Source organism: Peromyscus maniculatus, chromosome 21 (genome assembly GCF_049852395.1).
Source record: "Peromyscus maniculatus bairdii isolate BWxNUB_F1_BW_parent chromosome 21, HU_Pman_BW_mat_3.1, whole genome shotgun sequence".
Lineage (NCBI taxonomy): Eukaryota > Metazoa > Chordata > Mammalia > Rodentia > Cricetidae > Peromyscus > Peromyscus maniculatus.
In genome coordinates this window covers 47736589-47760070 of record NC_134872.1, presented here as the reverse complement: position 1 = coordinate 47760070, position 23482 = coordinate 47736589, and the positions used below count along the sequence as shown (strand labels likewise).

The 23482-nt window shown below is 47.2% G+C and overlaps 1 protein-coding gene across 24 annotated transcripts in view; it reads left to right on the top strand.

Moving 5' to 3' along the window:
- Positions 1-22831, top strand: part of Usp49 (ubiquitin specific peptidase 49) — a 69957-nt gene extending 47126 nt beyond the window's left edge. For 13 of the 24 annotated variants that reach the window (XM_076557666.1, XM_076557662.1, XM_076557663.1 and 10 more), the window contains 6 exons: positions 12360-13734; positions 15142-15346; positions 20790-20898; positions 21373-21427; positions 21510-21578; positions 22442-22831. In XM_076557666.1, coding sequence (XP_076413781.1) covers positions 12388-13734; positions 15142-15346; positions 20790-20898; positions 21373-21427; positions 21510-21578; positions 22442-22747 — 2091 coding nt within the window. In that variant the 5' untranslated portion in view covers positions 12360-12387 and the 3' untranslated portion in view covers positions 22748-22831. Of the gene's footprint in view, positions 1-12359; positions 13735-15141; positions 15347-20789; positions 20899-21372; positions 21579-22441 lie in introns of all 24 variants that reach the window. The other 11 variants (XM_076557672.1, XM_076557670.1, XM_076557675.1 and 8 more) reach the window with 2 other exon arrangements.
- Positions 22832-23482: the final 651 nt, after the last annotated feature.

Sequence of the window (23482 nt, the reverse complement as noted above, 5' to 3'; positions counted from 1 at the left end):
TGGCACTAGAGTTACAGATGGTTGTGAACTGTCATGTAGGTTCTGGGCATTGAACCCTGGGTCCTTAGAAAGAGCAGCCAGTGCTCTTAACCTCTAAACCATCTCTCCAGCCCCCTCATGCCTAAATTTTAAGACAACAAATACCAGGTCTCTCAGTGACATCTCCTTTAAAAAATAAATAACAATGTTTTCTCCTTCAAAGGGAGTCTCCTTTCCATCCCTACCCACATTTCCAACAGGATGGGTAGTGTGACTCATTTCTTCTTTATTCTCTGGCTTTCATTAGATTGGAGGGTACTGTGACATATAATACAATATTTTCCCTTTGCTTTTTTTTTTTCACATACTGTATTTTTAATTACACACATAGCCACCCCCTTCTCTGCATTTTAAAAACAATTATAGATTCCATGTGTGGCTGATTTATAGTAGCTTATTTGCTTTTATTTAGCTTTTTAGACAGTCTCATGTAGCAGGCTGATCTAAACTCACTTTGTAGCCAAGGATGGCCTTGACTGTCATCTTTACTCTTGAAATCAAGTGCTAAAAGTTTGTGGCTCCCTTCATGCAAAATGCAGTGGGTCTTTGTGCTAACAGATACACTCAGGCGTGCTGAGAGTAGGCTGGGCGCACAGGGCTGAAAGCACGCCATGTCTTCGCACAGCATCTCTTCCAAAGGATCCCTTTGAAAATTCTAGTCAGATCTATTTTTTTATTCACAGAAATTGTCCCTTTTTTTCTCTGCCAGTGGTTCTTAACATATAAATGTGGCTTCTGTGCAAACAGCCATGTGTGGAAAGCCGTCTTCAGCCGTGTGGAGTAAGTAGGGAGATTCCCAGTTTCACTGCTTGGACTGCAGCAGGAGAAACAATTGCTGGCATCTTAAGTTTCGAGCTTGAATTGGTTTTCTTTGAAGAAAATATATTTGGGCCAAGAGTAGTGCCCCATGCCTGCAATCCCACTACCTGTGGGGCTGAGGTAGGAGGGTCACTGCAGTTCAAGGCTAGCCTGGGCTACATCAAGAGACCCTGTCTCAAAACAAATACTTTTTGACAGCTAGCTGCCTGTGTGGCAGTGCTGACACTCTAGCCTCATGTTATAGACACCTAGTAGGTTCAATGGGCTTCCTAAAAATATTTTTAGACTTATTGTTATTTTATGTGTATAGGTGTTTTGTTTGCATGTATGGCTTTGCACCACTTGTGTGCAGGGTCTTTGGAGGCCAGAAGAGGGCATCAGGTCACCAGAAGCTGGAGTTATAGACAGTTGTGGACTGTCATATAGATGATGGGAATCAAACTGTCATGCTCTAGAACAGGAACAGCTAGTGCTCATAACTACTGAATCATCTTTCCAGCCCCTCCATCTTATTTTTTGAGACAGTATCTCCCACTGAACCTGGGGCTCACTGATTCACTACAGCAGTTGACTAGTGACAGCTAGACTTACGAGCTTACATCACCATGCTTAGTTTTTACATGGATTCTGAGGATCTGAACTCAGGTCCTCTTGGAAATTTCTTTGGGCCACCAATCAGCTCCCAAATAAAGACAGGGGGACTTGTTAATTGTGAATGCTTGGCCTTAGCTTAGGCTTATCCCACTAGTTTTTTTTTTTTTTTAATGTAATTTAACCTGTTTCTATTCATTCTATTCATCTATACATTTTGCCTAGGGGCTCTTTACCTTTCTTCCATTCTGTACGTCCTACTTTCCTGCTTCCTTTGTGTCTGGCTGGCTGGCCCCTGGTGTCTCCCTGGCATCTCTCTCTCTTCTCAATCCCGTAAGTTCCACCTATACCTCCTCCCTCACTATTGGCTGTTCAGCTTTTTTTTTTTTTTAAATGTGCATTGGTATTTTGACTGCAGTTATGTGGGAGGTGTCAGATCTTGGAGTTACAGACATGTGGGTTGCCATGTGGGTGCTGGGAATTGAACCCAGGTCCTCTGGAAGAGCAGACAGTGCTGTTAACCACTGAGCCATCTCTCCAATCCCAGGCTGTTCAGCTTTTTATTAGACCAATCAGGTGCCTTAGGCAGCATCTTTGCCTACTTAAACCAGTATTCCATAGCAGCAAGACATATCTGTAATACCAGACTCCTGAGGTGAGATAGGAGGCAGGGACAGGGCAATCCCTAGAAGCTAGCAGGCCAACCTGCCTGGCCTACCTAATGATGGACACAAAGAGATTCTGTCTCAAACAAGGGTGGAGGTGAAGGCTGACACCCACAGCTGTCCCTTGACCTCCACACATGTTCTGTGGCACACATGTATTAGATTCACACATGAACATGTACACATATGCATAGATGCATATCATACACATACTACTCCCTGGGGCAGGAGGGGTGTAGATTTGGGTCAGTGGGATGCCTTAACAGGTAACTTGCTATGCAAACTTGACCACATGGGTCCTGTTCCTAGAACCCACAGTAGATATAGAGAACCATTTCCAAAAGTTTTCTCCGGACCTTCTGACATGGCCCAGCAAACTGTTGGAACTACTAAACTTGAAGCAGGCACACACATGTAATGCGTACAGAGCAACCTGGTTTCCCACTCTCAGCTGCCATTTCTGCACATTTGGGGATGGTTTTTCTTGAGGTTCTAGGAATGAACCAGGAGCCTTAACCACGCTGGGCAAGTACTCTATCAATGACCTATATCCTTAGCCTTTTATTTTGAGACAGGGTCACACTAAGTTGCTGTCTCAGTTCCTTTTCTATTGTTGTGACCGAGCACCATGACCAAGGCAACTTAGAGAAGAGTTTATTGGGGGCTTGCTTACAGTTCCAGAGAGTGAGTCCATGGCCATCATGGTGTGAGCATGGCAGCCGGTAGGCTGGCATGGCATTGGAGCAGTAGAGCTGAGAGCTTACATCTGATCCACAGGCATGGGGGGAAGGGGGCGGGGTGGTAGAGAAAGTAAAAGAACACTAACTGGGAATGGCATGGGCTTTTGAAACCTCAAGGCCCACCCCCAGAAACACATCTCTTCCAACAAGACCACACCTTCTAATCCCATCCACACAGTTCCACCAACTTCAGAACAAGCATCCAAAGTATGAGCCTATGGGGGCCATTATCATTCAAACCATTACATTCCATTCCTCAGCCCCCATAGGCTTACGGCTATTTCATAATGCAAAATGTATTTAGTCCACCTTCAAAAGTCCCCATGGTCGTTCAGTCTCAACACTGTTTAAAAGTGGGCAGTGATAGTGCACACCTTCAATTCCAACATTGGGGGGGAAGGGGGGCTGCAGAAACAGATCTCTGCAAGTTCAAGGCCAGCCTGGGTCTACAGAGCAAGTTCCAGTATAGCCAGGGCTACACAGAGAAACCTTGTCCTGAAACCACCACCACCCCAAAAAAAAAGAAAGAAAAAGAAAGTGGGGTGGGTTTTGTTTTTTTTTAAGTCTCTTTTGAGACTTGGGGCAATCTCTTAATTGTAATTCCCTGTAAAATAAAAAAGCAGCTGGGCAGTGGTGGCATATGCCTTTAATCCCAGCACTCGGGAGGCAGAGCCAGGAGGATCTTTGTGAGTTCGAGGCCAGCCTGGGCTACAGAGCAAGATCCAGGAAAGGCGCAAAGCTACACAGAGAAACCCTGTCTCGAAAAAAAAGAAAAAGAAAAACAAACAAAAAAAGCAAAATACATTCTTCCAACATATACACAGAGTATACACTACCATTCCAAAAGGGGGGAGTAGGGGCATAGTGAGGAAATACTTGATCAAAGCAAGACGGAACCTCAGCAGGACAAACTCCAAATCCTGGAGCTCTGTGTCTGATGTCAGGGGCTCCAATGGCTTGTCCTTTGAGCTTTGCTGGCTGCATACAGGTTTTCTCTTGGACTGATTCCACTCCCTGTGAGCAGCACTCTTTGTCAGACATCCCGCCCAGACCTGCCACAACAGCAGCTCACTCGCGGGTACCGTGGTACCTGTGTCTGTCTTCTGCTGCTGCAAAGCACCAAGACCAAGAGAACTTACAAAAGAAAGAGTTTATGGAGGCTCGAGTACAGCTTCAGAGAGTTAGTCCACGACCATCATGGGCAAGGGCATGGAGCTGGAGCAGTCGCTGACAACTCAGAGATCCGCCTGCCTCTGCCTCCCGAGTGCTGGGATTACAGGTGTGCTCAGCCAAGCTGTGTGTGTGTGTGTGTGTGTGTGTGTGTGTGTGTGTGTGTGTGTGTCTGAACTTCATCTCTTGCCTTCAGCCTGTTATTCTGGAAAATGAGTTAAATTTTAGGCACAGATCTCATTAGCAGTGATGTAGGGTTATCAGATCAGAAATCTGGTTGATCCTTTGATGATCTGGTGGTTCAGCGTTGCCCCATGGTGGCATTTTCTTAGTCCTTTTATTGATCTTGCTCATCTGGAGACCCAGATTCAACAGCGTAGAACACAGTGTGATCATCACTGCTGCCCTGCAACAAAAGCACAAGCCCTGCTTCCTCCGACAAGTGTCACTCACAGTAGTGACTCACAGTGTAGGGGTAAGTGTGAAATTTCAACACCAAGTTGCTGTAGTGAAATAGAAATGTTTTCTCTTTCAGATTATAGTGTGACACTATGTATACTGTTAGTAAAAATTACTGAGCTATATACTGTTGTTGTTGAGTTGAGGCTGGCCTCAAACTCACTGTGTATCAGAGTCTGGCCTTGAACTCCTGATCTCCTGCTCTTACCTCCCAACTTCTGGAGTTACAGGTGTATGTCACAGTGTCTGGAGAGTTGCAAAGTGGATGAGCTTGTGGTATGAAATGATTTCTCAGTAAGCTGCTTTAAAAAGTATCTATGGAAATTAAACATAATCCTATATTGAAATGATACTTAAAGAAATAGATGAAACTGGAGAAGTGTGCGCAGGACAAACTTTGAAGGAAAGCCTGCATGTCAAGTAGTAAGACAGAGGACAGCAGAGGTGTGGTTACAGAAAAGCAAAGGAGAGCAGTTTCCCGAGGAAGTGCGCGGCCACTGTAAATGCAGAATAGGGAAGCTGATGGCTGTAAGGCAGGTGCTGGTGACCCTGAGAAACGGGGACTAAGGGATGCGCTTGAAGGGAAGTATACTGCACACCATGCTCTTTCTCTTTGGCGGAGGGAGGTTTTCATAGTGTGGCCTGGGCTCAGCTCAGCTGGCCTCAAATTCAAGACCACTCTTGCTGTGGTCTTCCCAGTGCTGGGTTACAGAGGTGCGCATGCTCTTGGCAGAGATAACGCAGGCAGGTGATGGGGAAAGCACAAACGTGGTGCCTCAGATAGTCAAGAGACAAGCAACTTGCATCTCCCTTTTTGCCTCTATCTTTGACTTATGCGATAGAGGCCACTTGAGACTATTTTACAGCAGAGGAAAGGAGGCAAACAGCAGAGCAGAAGGGGATGTGGAGAGCAGGACCCAGTTCTGGGACTTTCTGTGGCTAAGGAAGTTGGTATTTGGTGCAAAGCATTTGTACTCACAGCTGTCAGTTGACACATCTGTCTTTGTCATTTCCCCCATCATGGTAGGAATGGATTCTTGCCATAAGCAAACCAGTGTTGTAAGCTGGGCCTAGTTCCAGGATGAGGCTCTCTTCCTTTTTTATCAACGAAAGCAGATCCTAATGTCATCGAAACCTCAACAGGCTCACCTGACTATAAACCTGCTGTGACCGGCCTGTGACTTAGCATTAGTGCTTGGTCACTGACAGCAGACAAGAGCACACCTTGGGAGGGAGGGCCTTGGCACACTGAGCACACCAGAAGCTGTCATCTGTGGCCAAGGCCTGTCGCCCATTCCCTGCCTGCCTGTCTTTCTTCCTTCCATCCTTCCAGAAAGGGTCTTTCTTTATTCTGGGCAACAAAGGTTGGCCTAGAACTTTCTGTGTAGCCCAGGCTGGCCTTCAGTTTACTGTGATCCTCCTTAAGGCCTCCCAAGTGCTGGCATTAGAGGTGTGAGCCACCATGTCCAGGTAAAAACCTTTTACTTTTGGGAGTGGGGGGGAGATAATTTTGTTGTCATTGTTGTGGTTTTTTTGAAGGTCACTCTATGCAGCCTTGGCTGTCCTGGAACTTGCTATGCAGACAGGCTAGCCTCAAAAGACTAGAAAACTGTCTGAGTGCTGGGATTAAAGGTGTATACCACCACACGCATCTTAAACACATGTTGACAACAAATTATATTTTTTCCTATGCCTTAAGAATAAAATATTAATAACAAGCAAACACCCTATGTGGCAGAATATGGTGCAGGAACAGCACAAGTTCCAGGTGCAGAAACCTAAATGCAAGGTGGGGGGGGGGCACTGCAGCGCAGCAGAACCAAGGAAAGGTAAGTGGGTCATCGCCCCAAGAAGGCACGCTGTGCAGCAGCAAGTGCAAAGGAAGAGCCTAGACGTGGGGATCCAGAAGAAAACTGAGCATGATGTGCTGACAAAGGCCAGCTCTAGGCTACCTAAGAAGCTGGCACTGTTGAAGAAGACAGGCCACACTCCTCAAGACACCAGGATTTTGCAAGTGACCCCACAAACTTAGGGAAGAGAACCCTGTTCCAGTCCTGTGGCACTTGGAACAGCAATGAGCAAGTGTGCTTAGGCCCACTGCCCAGGCGCTGAGAGGCAAGCAGCTTCCTCTGGCCTTAGGACAGACTTCACTGGTGTGACACGTGGTGACAGACCTGGCTCTATTGATCCTCCAAAACCCACCTCATTTAACACTTATATTTAAGAGCATCTTTACTATGTCGCCTCCACAGTCTGTGTAGATTTTGTGTAAGACTCAATTCTGAGTTCATTTAGTGAATGGGAGGGTTAAAATACCCAGCAAGATTGCATATGGCAGTGAGCAGAATCACAGATGTTGATAATACCATGTAATTAATATTCTTTTATCTAACTGAACGCTGTAAGCATGTTACCATAGTGTCTACTCTCTCTGAGCTTGGATATATGTCATTTGGTCTCACCAAGACCAAGGAGGAATTCCTTGGTCCTTAGGTAAGAACTGAGAAAAGAAAATTGAGAGAGAGAGAGAGAGAGAGAGAGAGAGAGAGAGAGAGAGAGAGAGAGAAAGAAATAGAAATCTTCCTGTAGAGATTTCGTTAATTTGTTTCCTATTCATTGAAAATTTCTGATGATGTAGTTATACATTGCAAACACATTTTTGGTGTGAGAATAGTAGGAATAATCCAATTAAAAGATATTTTCATTCTTTAGGGTTTTTGTCCTGTTTTTAAACAATGATAATTTATGATGTTCATCATTTCTTGGAGAGACGGCTCAGTGGTTGAGAGTGCTTCCAGCTTTTCCAGATGTTCCAATTTAAGTCCCCAGCACCTGCATCTGACACCTCTCAACAGATAGGAGTCCAGCTCCAGGGCATCCAGCTTCCTCTTCTAGCCTCCATAGTCATTTATACATATATATAATTAAAAATGAAATAAATCTTTAACCATTTTAAAATCATGTAATAAGTCTAGGAGTTTCTCATCAGAACAAAAGGCAGTGGTTGAGGTTTTGCTAACATTCTATTTGACACTTAGGGATAGTTAATTATGGAATCATTTAAAGCAGTGATTCTGCTTTTATACCCAGCTGCTTTAGCTTTTGGCTTCCTCTCCCTCCATGGTGACTGAGAATACTGAATCTAAAGCATCATGACTGCTAAGCAGAGCACTCAACTAAACCTACAGGCTTTACTTCAGTTTTTTAAATAAAATGAGGTGGTGGGATTGTATTTTATGCCTATAACCCCATGTCCTGGCTAGTTTTACATCAACTTGACATAGCTAGAGTCATCAGAGAAGAAGAAGCCTCAGTAGAGAAAATGCCTCTGTAAGATCAGGCTGCAGGCAAGCCTGTAGGGCATTTTCTTAATTAGCAACTGATGTGGGAGGACCCAACAGGCCAACCCATTGTTGGTGATGCCATCCCTGGGCAGGTGGTTCTGGATTCTATAAGAAAGCAGACTGAGCAAGCCATGAAGAGCAAGCCAGTAAGTAGCACCCATCTATGGTCTATGCATGAACTGCTGCCTCCAGGTTCCTACCCTGTTTGAGTTCCTGCCCTGACTTCTCACAGTGATGGACTGTTACCCAGAAGTGTAAGTGAAATAAACCCTTTCCAAGTTGCTTTTGGTCATAGTGTTTCATCATAGCAATATTAGACACCCCAGCACTTGACAGGCTGAGGCAGGAAGATTGCTATGAGTTCAAGGACAGCCTGGACTAAGAGTGAGACCCTGCCTTTAAAAAAAATAAAAACAGTCAATAAGCAAACTGTGGTGATTAAAAGTCAAATGCTGCCGGGCGGTGGTGGCGCACGCCTTTAATCCCATCACTCGGGAGGCAGAGGCAGGCGGATCTCTGTGAGTTTGAGGCCAGCCTGCCTACCAAGTGAGTTCCAGGAAAGGCGCAAAGCTACACAGAGAAACCCTGTCTCAAAAAACAAAAAAAAAACAAAAAAAAAAAAAAAAACAAGTCAAATGCTAATACTTACTGGGTTTCTTTTCACATATACACATGAATGCAGGGTGTGCCGGGCATTTATAAATAAAATGTCTGATCTCCTCAGCGATGCAGAGCTGCTGAGACACTGGTACACGCAGGTTCATCTGTTTGGAGTATGGAGTACCTGTCACTGGGTGATGTGTGTGTCTAGTGAAAATTTAGAATTATTGTGGCCTTTGGGAGTATGAAGAGGAAGATGTACATGTCAGACAATTACCAAGTAATTGCCCTTCCTGTGAGTGGGTTAGCCTGTTCTGAGCTAAGGTGGTCAGAGCCCGTGTGGGGATCACATGACAGGCTGTGCTCCTTCGCCCTGCCTCACACTGGACGAGGGAGTGTGTTCATTTCACCTAGGGACGTCCTTCCTGAGATCAGATGCGCTGTCCTTTAGAGAAGCTAGTCTGCCTAGCTGAGGCAGTCGGTGCGCTGCCCAGGGGCCCAGTGTTTTCCTGTCATGTGCACTCTGTCGTGTGGCAGGCTGTGAGTCGCCACTACAGATGTGTGATGGGGAAAAGATGAGTTCCATCAGCAGTTTACAGATTGAACGTGAGATCAGGAGGAAAGGCTTTCCGAGCGCCCTTTCCTTCAGCGCGTCTCCACAGAGACAGTGTGGGTTTTTTGGGTGAGGCCTGCTGCTGCTGTTTCTCCATTTCATTTTAGTCCAGGAGCTGGTTTTAGAAGACATCAGTCTTCTGGTGCTGTGTTTCATGGCATCAGATTTGGTGGCAGCTAACTTCCTGAAGACACACCAGGGGAAAATGGGCATTTGCTGGGCATCGGGATCTTGTGAGAGGAGGCCATTCCCATATGAATCCGAAAGCCTCAACTCAGCCTGTCCTGGTGTGGTTAAGCCTGTGTTATCACGGACTGTAGTCACTAGCCAGATGTGACTCTTTTGTTGTTGTTTGGTTGGTTTTGTTTTTGTTTTTTTTAAAGATTTATTTATTTATTATGTATACAGCATGTATGACTGCAGGCCAGAAGAGGGCACAAGATCTCATTACAGATGGTTGTGAGCCACCATGTGGTTGCTGGGAATTGAACTCAGTCAGTGCTCTTAACCTCTGAGCCATCTCTCCAGCCCCGTTGTTTGTTTTTTTTTAAGACAAGGTCTCACCGTATAGCCTTGGCTGGCCTGATTAAAGTCACGAGACACCATGCTCAGCTTCTCATGACTATCTAAAATTAATGGAGTTAAAAGTTCAGTCCTAGCCGGGCGGTGGTGGCACACGCCTTTAATCCCAGCACTCGGGAGGCAGAGGCAGGCGGATCTCTGTGAGTTCGAGGCCAGCCTGGGCTACCAAGTGAGTTCCAGGAAAGGCTCAAAGCTACACAAGAGAAACCCTGTCTCGGAAAACCAAAAAAAGAAAAGAAAAGAAAAAAAGTTCAGTCCTGCTGGGCAGGCAGTGGTGGTGCACCCTTTAAATCTCAGCACAGGAGGCAGAGGCAGGCAGATCTCTATGAGTTCAAGGCCAGTCTGGTCTACAGACCGAGTTCCAGGACAGCCAGGGGTACACAGAGAAATCCTCTTGTCTCCAGAAAAAAAAAAAAAAGTGCAGTCCTTCAATCCCATTAGGAACATTTCAAGTGCTTGGTAGTCACATGTGACGAGTTACTGTAGTATTATTGGAAAGCAAGAGAGAGAATATTTTATCATTTCAGGCAGTGTTGGTCTGAGTGGAAGAATTTAGAAAATAGCCAGGTATGGTGGAGGATGGCTTTAATCCCAACACTCAGAAGGCAGAGGCACACCAATCTATATGAGTTTGAGGCCAGCCCGCTCTACATTGCAAGTGCCAGGCCAGCCAAGGCTGCCTAAGGAGACCCTGCCTTTGGGGAGGTGGGAAGGGCTTTGGAAAAAGGAATTCTTCACTGGTTTCTGAGTTCTTCATCCCTAATTTGTTGAGTTAAGGCATAGGGTTTTTATGTGTGAGAGACTCATCCCTGGAATTGTTCCAAATGGATATGTAGGCCCTCTGCAGGTCCTGACTCATCAGGTAGGAAACAGGAATTGATGGGTAGGAGCCTTCGGAAATCTGATGCTGCTAGGAGTTCAGGGACTAGAATTTGAAGACCGGAAACCTGCCAGTTTCCTGTTTTATTCCCATTTCTCTTCCATTTCCTCATGGCTGATTCTGTGTCCCCAGTGGTGGATTTCAGAACACCATTGGTAGAGTCTGACTTGCACTCTCGTTGAGTATCATTTGTCCTTTCGTCTTTTCAGTTTTCAGTTATGTGTGCTGTAATTTGGCTGTGCCCCAAAAATGCTTATTTCAGGACTGTTTCACTGGGAGAATAATCCCCCCCCTCGAGTGTTGAGAATTAATCGTGTGCTCTGGCAGAGCTATGTCCCCAGCCCCAGAGAGAGTCATCCTCATAATACTGTTCACCCTATAGTTGAACACTCAGGTCTTGGCCTTATAAGGGAGTAGAACAAACATACATGAACTCCTCTCTAAAGAAGGTCCTGTCTAGTCAGAATGAACAGACACATCTAGAGCAATGATAAAGGGCACATAGCTGTAAGTCAGTAGGAAATAATGAGAGTAAGAATGACTAATGATTAGGAAAATAATGCAGTAGAAGCGAGGACTCAAAGGGAAATCACTATCTTGATTCGGATATTCCTGGACATCCGGAACTACATAAGAGCAAGACCCTGTCTCAAAAATAAATAAATAAAATAGAATAAGTAAAGAGCTTGAGAATTTAGAGAACTGCCTGTAGGATTTTTTTTCCTCCCTGAGACAGGGTTTCTCTGTGTAGTTCTGGCTGTCCTAGAACTCACTCTGTAGACCAGGCTGGCCTCGAACTCAGAGATTCACTTGCCTCTGCCTCCCCAGTGTGGGGACCAAAGGTGTGCAATGCCACCATTGGCACCTTTAGGATATTTTTAATCCTGGGAAAATTTAAGGTTTCCAAAGAATAAGACATTTTTAAAATATTCGTTCAGCTTAATTCCCTTGGAGAAGTTGCCTACTATATTTCCTTTATGAAGAACATTAAAAAGCAACGTTGAAAGCCAGACATGGTAGTGCGCACCTGTGATCCCTGTACTGGGGGTGCAGTGAAGATGGATCTCTGTGAGTTCCAGGCCAGCCAGGGTACATAGTGAGATGCTGTCTCAAAACCAAACAAACAACAGACACAAACAACAACAACAACAAAAAGACAATGTTAGAGATCAGTTATCCTAACACTTGTTTGCTGGGGCAGGAGGATTACCACCAATTTGGGCCAGCCTGGGCTACAGAGTAAGTCTCAAAACGGAAGGGCAGCAAGCTTGCTTCTGTTTTCTTGTTTCTCGTGTCTGTGTTGTTAGCTTGAACACTGAGGTCCCAATAGCCACACCTCCTCTTGTCTGTCAGATTCATTTGTGTATTTACTCTTCAGTAAAGATGTGAGACTTGCCATTCTTTGCAAAAATGTGTTCTCTTCAGAAAGGCTAGCTTCTAAAATGTGTTCTCTTCAGAAAGGCTAGCTTCTAAAATGTGTTCTCTTCAGAAAGGCTAGCTTCTAAAATGTGTTCTCTTCAGAAAGGCTAGCTTCTAAAGCGGTGCTTAAATCGAGGCTCGGGCTCTGCTTCCTTAGGTGTCATCTGACTTTGTTTTCCTTATCTTTCCCTTATTCTCTACCTTTGCTCTGAAATTCACTGAAATTGACCTAAGGTTGTCGGGTTGGTTTTGTTTTGAGGCTTTTGTCTCTCTCCTAGTGGTACCTAAAATACCACTTTCGACTTTCAAAAGAACAGATTTTGAATTAAAAACTAATAACTCTTGCACAGAAATGCCAATTGCAACCCTTTATTCTAGGAAAATATTTTGCTGAAATTCTGCTTCTTTTTTTCCCTTTTGGGGGCTTCGTGATGCCAGATTAAGAGAGTGGCGACTGTGCTAAAACATGGATAGATGCAAACATGTAGGGCGGTTACGGCTCGCCCAGGACCACTCTATCCTGAACCCTCAGAAATGGTGCTGTCTGGAGTGCTCCACCACAGAGTCCGCATGGGCCTGCCTGAAGTGCTCCCACGTGGCCTGCGGCCACTACATTGAAGACCATGCACTGAAACACTTTGAAGAGACCGGACACCCGCTGGCCATGGAGGTCCGGGATCTCTACGTGTTCTGCTACCTGTGCAAGGACTACGTGCTCAATGACAACCCCGAGGGGGACCTGAAGCTGCTGAGAAGCTCCCTCCTGGCTGTTCAAGGCCAGAAGCAGGACCAGCCCGCGAGGCGTGGGCGGACGCTGCGGTCCACAGCTGCAGGCGAGGACGTGGTCCTGCCGCAGCGCACTCCTCAGGGACAGCCGCAGATGCTCACGGCTCTGTGGTACCGGCGCCAGCGCTTGCTGGCCAAGACGCTGCGGCTGTGGTTCGAGAAGAGCTCCAGGGGCCGCGAACAGCTGGAGCAGCGGCGGCGGGAGGAGGCGCTGGAGCGCAAGAAGGAAGCGGCGCGGCAGCGGAGGCGCGAGGTCAAGCGGCGGCTGCTGGAGGAGCTGGCCAGCGCGCCGCCGCGGAAGAGTGCGCGCCTGCTCCTGCACGCGCCCGGACCCGTGGCCGTGCGCCCGGCTACCCTCGCTACCTCCCGGCGCGCGCCCGCGGCTGCCCTCAAGCCCCGCCGTCAGCCGGCAGTGGCCCCGGGTGTCACCGGCCTACGCAACTTGGGCAACACCTGCTACATGAACTCCATCCTCCAGGTGCTCAGCCACCTCCAGAAGTTCCGGGAATGTTTCCTTAACCTCGACCCTTCCACCTCCGAACATCTGTTTCCCCAAGCGACCAATGGGAAGGCTCAGCTCTCTGGCAGGCCGGTCAGCAGCTCTGCTGCCGAGTTGTCAGTAAGGAGCGACCGGGCCCAGGGCTGTGAACCTCAGGGCCTCTGCTGGAACAGCGGAGCCTCCATCAGCAGGAGCCTGGAGCTCATTCAGAACAAGGAACCCAGCTCAAAGCACATTTCCCTCTGCCACGAACTGCACACCCTCTTCCGAGTCATGTGGTCTGGGAAGTGGGCGCTGGTGTCGCCCTTTGCCATGCTTCACTCGGTATGGAGCCTCATTCCCGCCTTCCGTGGCTACGACCAGCAGGACGCACAGGAATTTCTCTGCGAGCTGCTGCACAAGGTGCAGCAGGAACTTGAGTCTGAGGGCTCCACGCGCCGGATCCTCATCCCCTTCTCCCAGAGGAAGCTCACCAAACAGGTCTTAAAGGTGGTGAACACCATATTTCACGGGCAGCTGCTCAGTCAGGTAGGTGTGTATCTACCCAAAGCAAGGTGGGAAGCTTGGGTGGTAGTGTGGGCTTCCAGATCCCTGGACTAATTAGTATAGCCAGTATTTTCTGTGACTCTGCGTGTTTCAAAATGGTTGTTTGTACCTGACACTGTACACCGGTGGTCATGTAGGTGAACTTGGGTGTTCTCTCTGTCCAGATCTTTAATCAGTCCAGTTTACAAAACTGAACAGTTTGTGTAGAACACTGTTTCCAAAGTTGTTGGTAAGAGCCGTCCCTTTTATTCATAAGGAGTAGTTGGGAGTATGCCTCAGACCAAGCGAGCCTCCTTCCCGCTGCCCATAACTCTCCCCACCCACCAAAGTATGGCCCCCAGTCGCCCAGTGCGCTTTAACTATGCAGCTGAGGATGCTAGTAAACTTCCGGTCCTCCTGCCTCAACCTTTCCAGTGCCTGATTCCAGACTCTATGTCCTCAGTACTTTTCATTCTTGAGATCAAGACCCTGTCAAGACCTGAGCAAGGTTTCTCAAGCCTCTAAAAGTATGGACAGAGAGAATTTGTGCAGATTTTTAAAAAATAAAGAGTGGACAACATGGGAGACTTGGGGAAAGCCTCTACACTGAGTTGCAGAGATTTTGTGCCAGTTATTAAGATTGTGAAGACTGAAGAGTAGGCTAGGAAGGGAAACTGAGGCCTCTCTCCCGCCTTTCTGCATGTGGAACAGCATCCGGGAATATTATGGTAGAGAGTAAGTCGAACCATTTTGAGGCGCTGCCAACGGGATGCTGTAGGTGTGACGGCGACATGTGTCATCACCCCAGCACTTGAGAGGCTGAGGCAAGAGAAACCAGAGTTCAAGGCCACCTGGGCTATGTAATGAGTTCTAGGCCAGCAGGGAATACGCAGTGAGACTCTATATCAAAGGAAAATAAAAGTAAGAACGAGGGGGTGGGAAGAGGGAGGGAGGGAGGGAGGGAGGGAGGAAGGAAGGAAGGAAGGAAGGAAGGAAGGAAGGAAGGAAGGAAGGAAGGAAGGAAGGAGAAAAAAGAGCTCCTTGCTGCATAGAGGGACCCAGTGGAGAGGAAGTTGAGTGTGAACCAAGCAGACAGACGTGCCAGTTCTCAGCCAGTTCCCGAGTGCCTCCCAGGTAACTGGCTATCTCCACTGAGGCAGCATTCATTGGAGAGAGGGGAAGAAGAAAACTGGGGTGGCCTGTGCTTCCTCAGTTACAACCAGTTAGTTACAGCATGCTTAGAAATGTAGCCATGCATAATATGCTCCAGTGCCTTTAGTAAAGTTATTTAAGTTCTTATTAACCTTTTTGGGAGGAGTGGTTGGTAAATTTATATGTCTTCTAAAACAAGCACAGTTGTATGTGGGAAGCATGCAAACTATAATCTGCAAACCAATCTTGTCATTCCAGGTTACATGTGTATCTTGCAATTATAAATCCAATACCATTGAGCCCTTTTGGGATCTGTCCCTGGAATTCCCTGAACGCTACCACTGCATAGAGAAGGGGTTTGTCCCTTTGAATCAGACAGAGTGCCTGCTCACTGAGATGCTGGCCAAGTTTACGGAGACAGAGGCCCTGGAGGGGAGAATCTACGCTTGTGACCAGTGTAACAGTGAGTGCTGCTTGGAGAGGGGGCGGGATTGCAACTGGAACTCAATCTAAGGGGCTGCCTTTGACCCTTCAGTCAGAAGAAACATGAGACACTAAGTGGGTCTTACCCTTCTTTTTGAGACCCTTTTCTCAGAGTCTCTGTAGTAACTAATACGGACTTTACATATGAAAGCAGACCTGGGCCGGTGAGACAGCTCAGTGAGTCAAGGTGCCTGGCCATCGGGGTTCACTCCTTAGAACCTGCACAGAGGTGGGGAGAGAGAACCTGACACACCTACATACACACCCTTGGTCACACTGAAAACAATGGCCTAAGAATTGTGCCTCCGCCAGGCATGGTGGTGCGTGCCTTTAATCCCAGCACTCAGGAGGCAGAGGCAAGCTGATCTCCATGAGTTCGAGGCCAGCCTGGTCAACAGAGCGAGTTCCAGGATAGGCTCCAAAACAAATTGTGCCTCATTTGACCCTTCTGACTGACCTTAGTTATTTGGAAGTGTGTGAAAGTGGTCTCTGAAAGGGGGGCCGTGAGAGCTTTAGTACTTCAGCGTCATAATGCTTTGGGGTCCTGTCCACACATGTAGTCTAACTTCAGGGAATATACCACATTTGAGTGCTGCAGGGTGAGAAAGTGTTTTTTTGTACTGAGTCTGTAGATTTCAAGTCTGTTAAAACTCATGCTAAAAAATGATATGTTGGGGCTGGGGAGACTTCTCAGTTGTAAAGGATTTTCTTTTCAAGCAAGTGGGAACTGAGGTGGAGCCCCATAGCATAGGTAAAAAGAGTCCGGTGTGGTGGTGTGTGCTCTAAACCCATCACTAAACAAGAAGATCCTGGGAATCCCTGAGGCTCGAGGCACCAGACTAGCCTACTTAGCAAGTTCCAGGCCGGGGAGAGCCCTCGTCTCAACTAGAACAGCCACCGAAGCCACCGTGGACGGCTCCTGAAAAGTGACACCCACAGGGTCTGCTGGCCTCCACAGCACGTGTGCACAAAACCCCCTACACACACACACACACACACACACACACACACACAACATACACACCCGACATACACAGACCAAAGATCTGGGGCTGGCAAGACGGCTCAGCAGGTAAGGGCACTGCCACCAAGCCTGGCGACCTGATTGATTCCCAGGACCTACATGGCTGACCAAGAGAACAGCCTCACACAAGTTATCATGTGACCACACAGACACACACACACACACACACACACACACACACACACACACACACTATAAATAAATAGGTAAGGAAATAAATGTGAGTTTGGGGTGGGGCACGGTTTCAAAACAGGGTTTCTTTGTGTAGTTTTGGTGCCTGTCTGGATATCCATCTGTAGACCAGGCTGGCCTGGAACTCACAGAGATCCGCCTGCCTCTGCCTCCCAAGTGCTGGGATTAAAGGCATGCGCCACCACCTCCTGGCTTAATAAATGTGACTTTTAAGATATTGGTGCATATAACCAATGCAGCGTGTCTTCTGGCCCTTGATGAATGGCAGCCGCATGGGTAGTTTCCATTTTTTTCTTCACATGCTTGCAGAGTTTGCATTCCAGAGAAAGTTACAAAGAATTGTCTGTGTCGTTGATGTAATTTAAATGGGGTCTCTTCCTGTGTGGTTGTGTGGGCAACCCGTGCAGGCCCTTCTGTGTCACCACACTGACATGGAGTGAATGCTTCTGCTAGTCCAGCATGCACAGACAGAAGTGCAGCAAATGGATGGAAGCGTGTGTCTGGGGACGGTGTTAAAGACGGATTCATTCTGCCGTCTGTGTTTGCTTGTATGTACACCTGTGTACCATGTGCATCCCTGATGCTGTTAGCAGTCAGAAGAGGGCTTCCAATCTCCTCGAATTGGTTGTGAGCTGTCATGTGGGCTTTGGGACCCAAACCTGCTTGTCTTGGAGGAGCAGCCAGTATTCTGAGTGCTGAGCAATGTCTCCGACTCTAGTGTCTGGATTTTATGACATATAAAGCTTTAGAAATGAACAAATACAAAATTATGGGTTATATAATTGTTGATTCCACCGATTGAGAATAAGACCATTACCACAGTTTAAAGCCAAATTTGAAGCAAGTTTTAATTAAATACTGGCCAGGTGTATGGGCTCTGGTCAGGTCCATACCTGGGTTCCTGGGAAATGGCCCAGAATCACAGTTTGCAGTAGCTTAAGAAGGAAAACCCACAATTCATTGCGTTTCCCATTAAGTCCAATCAGGGGCAAGTTTACATCCTGACGTATTTCCTGCCTGTGAACCTCCTGCCCACATTGATCAAGCACATCTGGTGTAGATGGGTCAAACAAACTTGTTTAGGGGAGTGAAAACATGTGGCTTGTCATCTCCCATAAGCAACAGCCTCCAGCATTTCAGGAACTGTCTGTCCTTGGGCAAGGGGCTTGAAAATCAGAGACATTTTTGTTTCATGGATCTCTAAGGCATTAAAACTTAAAATGTAAGTTGGCTCTCACACAGTGACCTAGATATCAGTTCACTACTATATAATAATAGTTTAGAGTATACGCTGGGGTTTTTTCTGGGAGAGGATTCATCTCCTGTGTTTTTGCTCTTTTTTTTTTTTTTTTTTTTTCTTGTTTGTTTGAAATAGGGTCTATTATATAGCCCTGGCTGTCCTGGAACTCCACTATGTAGACCAGGCTGGCCTCAAACTCAGGGATCTATCTGCCTGCCTCTGCCTGCCGAATGCTGTCATTAGAGGTGTGCACCACCACACCTGGCAAAGCTTTTTACCTAAAAAGAACAAAGGGGCAGTAACAACTTTGTATCATTCTTGGATGTGACAGCTTAGGCGGGAAACACTCATTGTTTTCTGGGTTAGTCTGGATTAGGGTTTCTCCATGCCTAATGCAGAAGAACGGCTTCAGCAGGCATGAACTACGTTGGTTTGGTGCTTGTGAAGCGTAAGGGTTGTCGCTCTTCTTCCTCTCTGGATCTTACCGTAACTAAACGGAGACAAACTGCTCCATCCCAACTGAGTCAGGAATCTTTTTCTTTGTGAACTTTCATTTAAGGAAACAAAGACAGTCTACACTGTGTTCATCTTAGCTCCAGTACTCCCTCTGCTGTGGATTGTGGTCATTGCCGGTTTCCTAAACAGAGCTACAGTCCTCTTCAAGGGTCTGGTTGTCAGGAATGGAAAAGCTGGGCAACGCCCCTCTCTGTGTGCATCTTTGCATAGCCCACAAGTCATTACTGCATCACTGGTCAAGGTCCGCAGCAGCACACACACACACTCTGGTGTGCAATCTGCGCTGAGCAGACTGCTCTGTTGTCACACAGGGCTGTTTTTACAAGTTCCACAAACAGAATTTGAAATCAGATGCCATGCTTTCTCCTCTGAGCCCTCAGAACAACAGCCTAGAGACAAGCAGCAGGCCCCCCGCTGGACCACAAACTTTGTGTTCCAGTCTGTTAGAAAGCTGATTGCCATTGTCCATTTTCTAAGGATTTAGGGCTCCATTGCACTTACAAGTCTATAGTTTAGAAATTAGAGTCAGCATTTGTTCTTTTGGACTAGAGCAGTGGTTCTCAGCCTTCCTAATGTTGTGACCCTTCAGTACAGTTCCCCATGTTGTGATGACCCAACCATAACATTATTTCATTGCTACTTCATAACTGTAATTTTGCTACTGAAATGTAAATATCTGTGTTTTCCAGTGGTTTTCAGTGACCCCTGTGAAAGGGTCATTTGACCGCTATGGGGTCATGACCCAGAGGTTGGGAACCAACCACTGGACTAGATAACCTTGGCTATCTTCCCACCTTGTTTATAAGAAACACACACTTCAGGGGCTGGAGAGATGGCTCAGAGGTTAAGAGCACTGGCTGCTCTTTCAGAGGACCTGACTTCAATTCCCAGCAACCACATGGTGGTTCACAGCCAACTCTAATGAGATCTGGTACCCTCTTCTGGTGTACAGGCATACATGCAGGCAGAACATTGTATACAAAATAAATAAATATTAAGAGAGAGAGAGAGAGAGAGAGAGAAAGAGAGAGAGAGAGAGAACACATTTCAGCCAGGCAGTGATGGTGCATGCCTTTAATCCCAGCAGGCAGGTGGATCTCTGAGTTTGAGGCCAGCCTGGTCTACAGAATATGTGCAGAAGAGCCAGGTCTGTTACACAGAGAAACCCTGTCTCTGAAAAAAGGGAGAAAGAAAGAGAAACACATGTCAAAAACTATGGCATAAATACAGAACTGCTGCCCTGGTTAGCTTTCTGTTGCTGTGATAAACACTGTGACCAGAAACAGCTTGGGAGGAAAGGCTTTATTTTAGCTTTCAGGTTATATACAGCCCATCATCAAGGGAAGTCAGGGGATGAACTCAAGGTAAGAGCTTGAAGCAGAAACCCTGGAGGAAATCTGCTTCCCGGCTTGTTCCCAGCTCCAATCTGCCACCTTTCTTATATCGCTAGGCACAGTTGCCCATGGGTAGTGCACCCACAGCAGTCTGTGCTCGCCTACATCAATCAACAGTCATAGAAATTCCACACAGACATGCTCACAGGCCAGCATGATGTAAGCAGTTCTTCAATTAGGAGTCCCTCTTCCCAGGTGTATCAAGGTGATAACCAAAATTAGCCATCACGATCACCAAAGTTTTTTTTTTTTTTTAAGGTTTGTGTACGCCATAAGCAAAACACATCGGGGGGAAAAAACTGCTCTCATGTTCTGTCCTTTAGTAATCATAATTTATTATCTTTTTTCTAAGCCTTAAATATGTAACATTCAAAACAAAGCAGGGAGCTGAGGCTCCGAGTTTTGAGTAGCTTATTCACTTGGCCTGTTGATCGTTAGGAGCAGGAAGTGCAGCGAGACCTAACTGGTGAAGAGAAAGCCTTTTAAACATAACGTGCAGCTAATGTAAGTAAGTGATAGGCGTGGAAGAGGATAGAACCCCGGTACTCAACTCTGTGTTCACCGTGGTGACCGCCATCTATTATATTCCATCCAAAAGTCATGACGCCTGCAGTATGCTATCCTGAACCCATATCACTTCTGGAAGACAGCAAACATTTGAAAGCAGATGTATCCGGAACGGTTTGGCTGCTTTTAAGAGCCCAATAACAGTGACTGTCACATCAAAGAAGTCTGGGAGAGGACACCCCAAGGCCAGCATGTGGCTCCCTGGTCACGGGGACGCAGGCTCCTACTGTTTCACTATGGCGATGCACAGCCCCGTCCTCAGAGTTACCTCAGGGCCCCATCACTCCTTTCATCCTAGCCACAACTCCAGAGCCACTGCATTCAGGCCTGTGAAGCTGGGAAATGCAAGACACATTTGGGGTGTGTCCCATTTTACCATAAATAAAACTGAGGTCGGAGTTTTGAAAGCTAAGGAGAATGTCTGTTGAGTGGTCAGTAACTGGTTGATGCTCCTCACTGCCTGTGTCTTATACCTTTCCAAACGATATAGGCAAACGACGAAAATCTAACCCCAAACCCCTTGTTCTGAGTGAAGCCCGAAAGCAGTTAATGATCTACAGACTACCTCAGGTCCTCCGGCTGCACCTTAAAAGGTTCAGGTGAGCTTTGGGATGAGCTTCCTGGAGGGCTTGGGGAGGACAGATGCCTCTTTTTTGGTGTGGGAAGAAGTCTGTTCCTGTGGGGCCTTGCACTTGCTGTTGAGAGTCGATGGTTCTTGTCCAGTAAGAAAGAAAAGCTGATGTTGGAGCCAGCAGCCCGGGCTTCGGCTCTCCTGCCTGTTTCGTTTCTAGCGTGCACCTAATGTCTGCCAGTGCTCTCCTAGCCTTGTTCGGGCTTATGCAAATTCATCTCAAGGATTCGGTATAAAATGACAGACTATATAGAGTCTGTCTATAGATGCCTGAACAGTTTCTTTAGGGCTTTGTAATACTCCATGGAACTTTCACAGCAGATATACACGTGGATTTTGATTAGCAGGGGGCAAAAGCAAAAATAAAAGCTATTTTCTTAGCTCCCTGTTTAACTAGCTTATACCAGTCTGAATGAGTAAGAAATTCATTTCCACGTTCTAGGTGGTCTGGCCGTAATCATCGTGAGAAGATTGGGGTCCATGTCGTCTTTGACCAGGTATTAACCATGGAACCTTACTGCTGCAGGGACATGCTCTCCTCTCTTGACAAAGAGACCTTTGCCTATGATCTCTCCGCAGTGGTCATGCATCACGGGAAAGGGTTTGGCTCAGGACACTACACAGCCTATTGCTACAACACAGAGGGAGGTGCGTGCCTTTGCTCTGGGGGTCGGGACATGGAAAGGGGGTTTGCTCACACCTGACTGCTTGTCATTATCTCCAGCCCCCTGGGTCAGCTAGGGACAGACTACAGACATTAAAGTTCAGTGAGAAGCGTCACCAAAGTTGGGGGCTTGCTAAGAATGTAAGGTTATGCTAGGACTGAACAGAACTACCCATATCAAAGTGCTTAGATCCAGTGCTGGAGATGAGCACACTGCCATCAGTCGTGTTGAATAGCGATGGGTTACTATGGCTATGGTGATGATAATTCTGCAGACCTCAGCTTCCTTCTTGGTCATGCAGAAATAATAGGTTATAAATCTCTGGCCTCACTCAAATAACTCTGAGGACATTTGGGGCACTTTCTGAGTCCTCATTAGCTCCCTTACCTTGAGGAGTGTGAGTATCAAGGGCCCTCCAAAGGAACTTCAGCCCTACCCCAGGGCGGTCTCCAGCTGCTGCACGGATACAGATGGGCTGTTTCAGCAGCCCGAGTCTATAAACAAGTACTGCTGTCAATCCCTCCACTTCCCGTTCTCTCCCCTCTTCCTCTGCTTAGTCTGATTGTCCTGGCTGTCTCTGTGGAGGATCTAGGAGATGATACAAAGGCATAAAGGAGACAAGGACAGAAGATTGGTCAGGCAATACTGTAGGCAAGAGTCTTTGTGGTGGTATTTGGTGGGGCGAAAGCCAGAGGTTATGGGGAGCACAGTGTCATTCACTTGTCCCCCCTCCCCACTAGTAATCAGAAGGTGGCTCCGTCCCCACCGTCCCCTTCCCATCTCCTGGCTGCACTTGTCTAGAAATGTAAACTAGGTCGTCATTTTCTCTCTCCTTTGGCTTCCTAGGTTTCTGGGTCCACTGCAATGACTCAAAGCTGGATGTATGCAGTGTCGAGGAAGTGTGCAAAACCCAGGCCTACATCCTTTTTTACACTCGAAGAACAGTTCAGGGCAGTGCAAGACTTTCAGAACCCCAACTCCGAGCTCAGGTGCAGTCGAGCGGCAAGGACGAAGGCAGAACGTACACATTCCCTTGACTGGGAGGCATGCATCCAAATGTCCTTACATTTTTCCTCGTGGGTAAGAAGGCTTGCCGTAGTAACAGGTTACTGGGTTTGCCTCGCTGGGCCTAGAGGAGACAATGCCAGGTGATTCCTGCCCTGTCAAAACATTGGTAGTCACTGTCTTTTGAAAACATTTGGAAATTCCCTCCTTTCATAAAACAAATCTAAAGGAGTAACTTCTATGAAGATTCTTTTGTCAGTTGCTTCTGGATAATAGAGGGACCTGGGGTGGGGGCAGGGGGGAGGGGTCAAGTGGTCATCCAGCCAGGAGAGCAGCCATGAATGTCTTCTCTGTCACAAGTCCCCACTAATCAGAAGCTCCCTGCAGCACTGCAGAGTACACGAGGAGGGCCCCGGGCTGACAGCTGGTGGGAAAGATTGGTTCCAAAGTGGAAGGTGGAGTCACAGGATCTGTTCGCACAAAAGCGGTAACCATCAGGGATACAGCTTGCCAGCTTCCTTCTTTAGGAGAGAAGAGTTGAAGAATGGAGTGAGGGACATGGAGCAGATTTCCCCATGGCAAATAGGAAGAAGGCTTTCAGAGCTAGGCTTCTCCCAAGCGGCTGCTGTCCTCTCCTCACTCTGCACTGGTGAGAAGAGGAGGCGTGAGCCGTCCCTTCGCATTGAAGAGGCAGTCATAGGAGGAGGCATAAACCAGTGCATGGTTGGTCTGTGCATGTTAAGCCATGGATGCTCCTGACTCCCCGGGTCCTGTAACAGGAGCCTGGCTCAGGTCTGGAGTCAGCACATGGTTTTGTCCAGATTGGTCTTTGGGTCAGTGGTCAGAAACCTTCTCAGAATTCAGTGAAGGTGAATGGGGGTT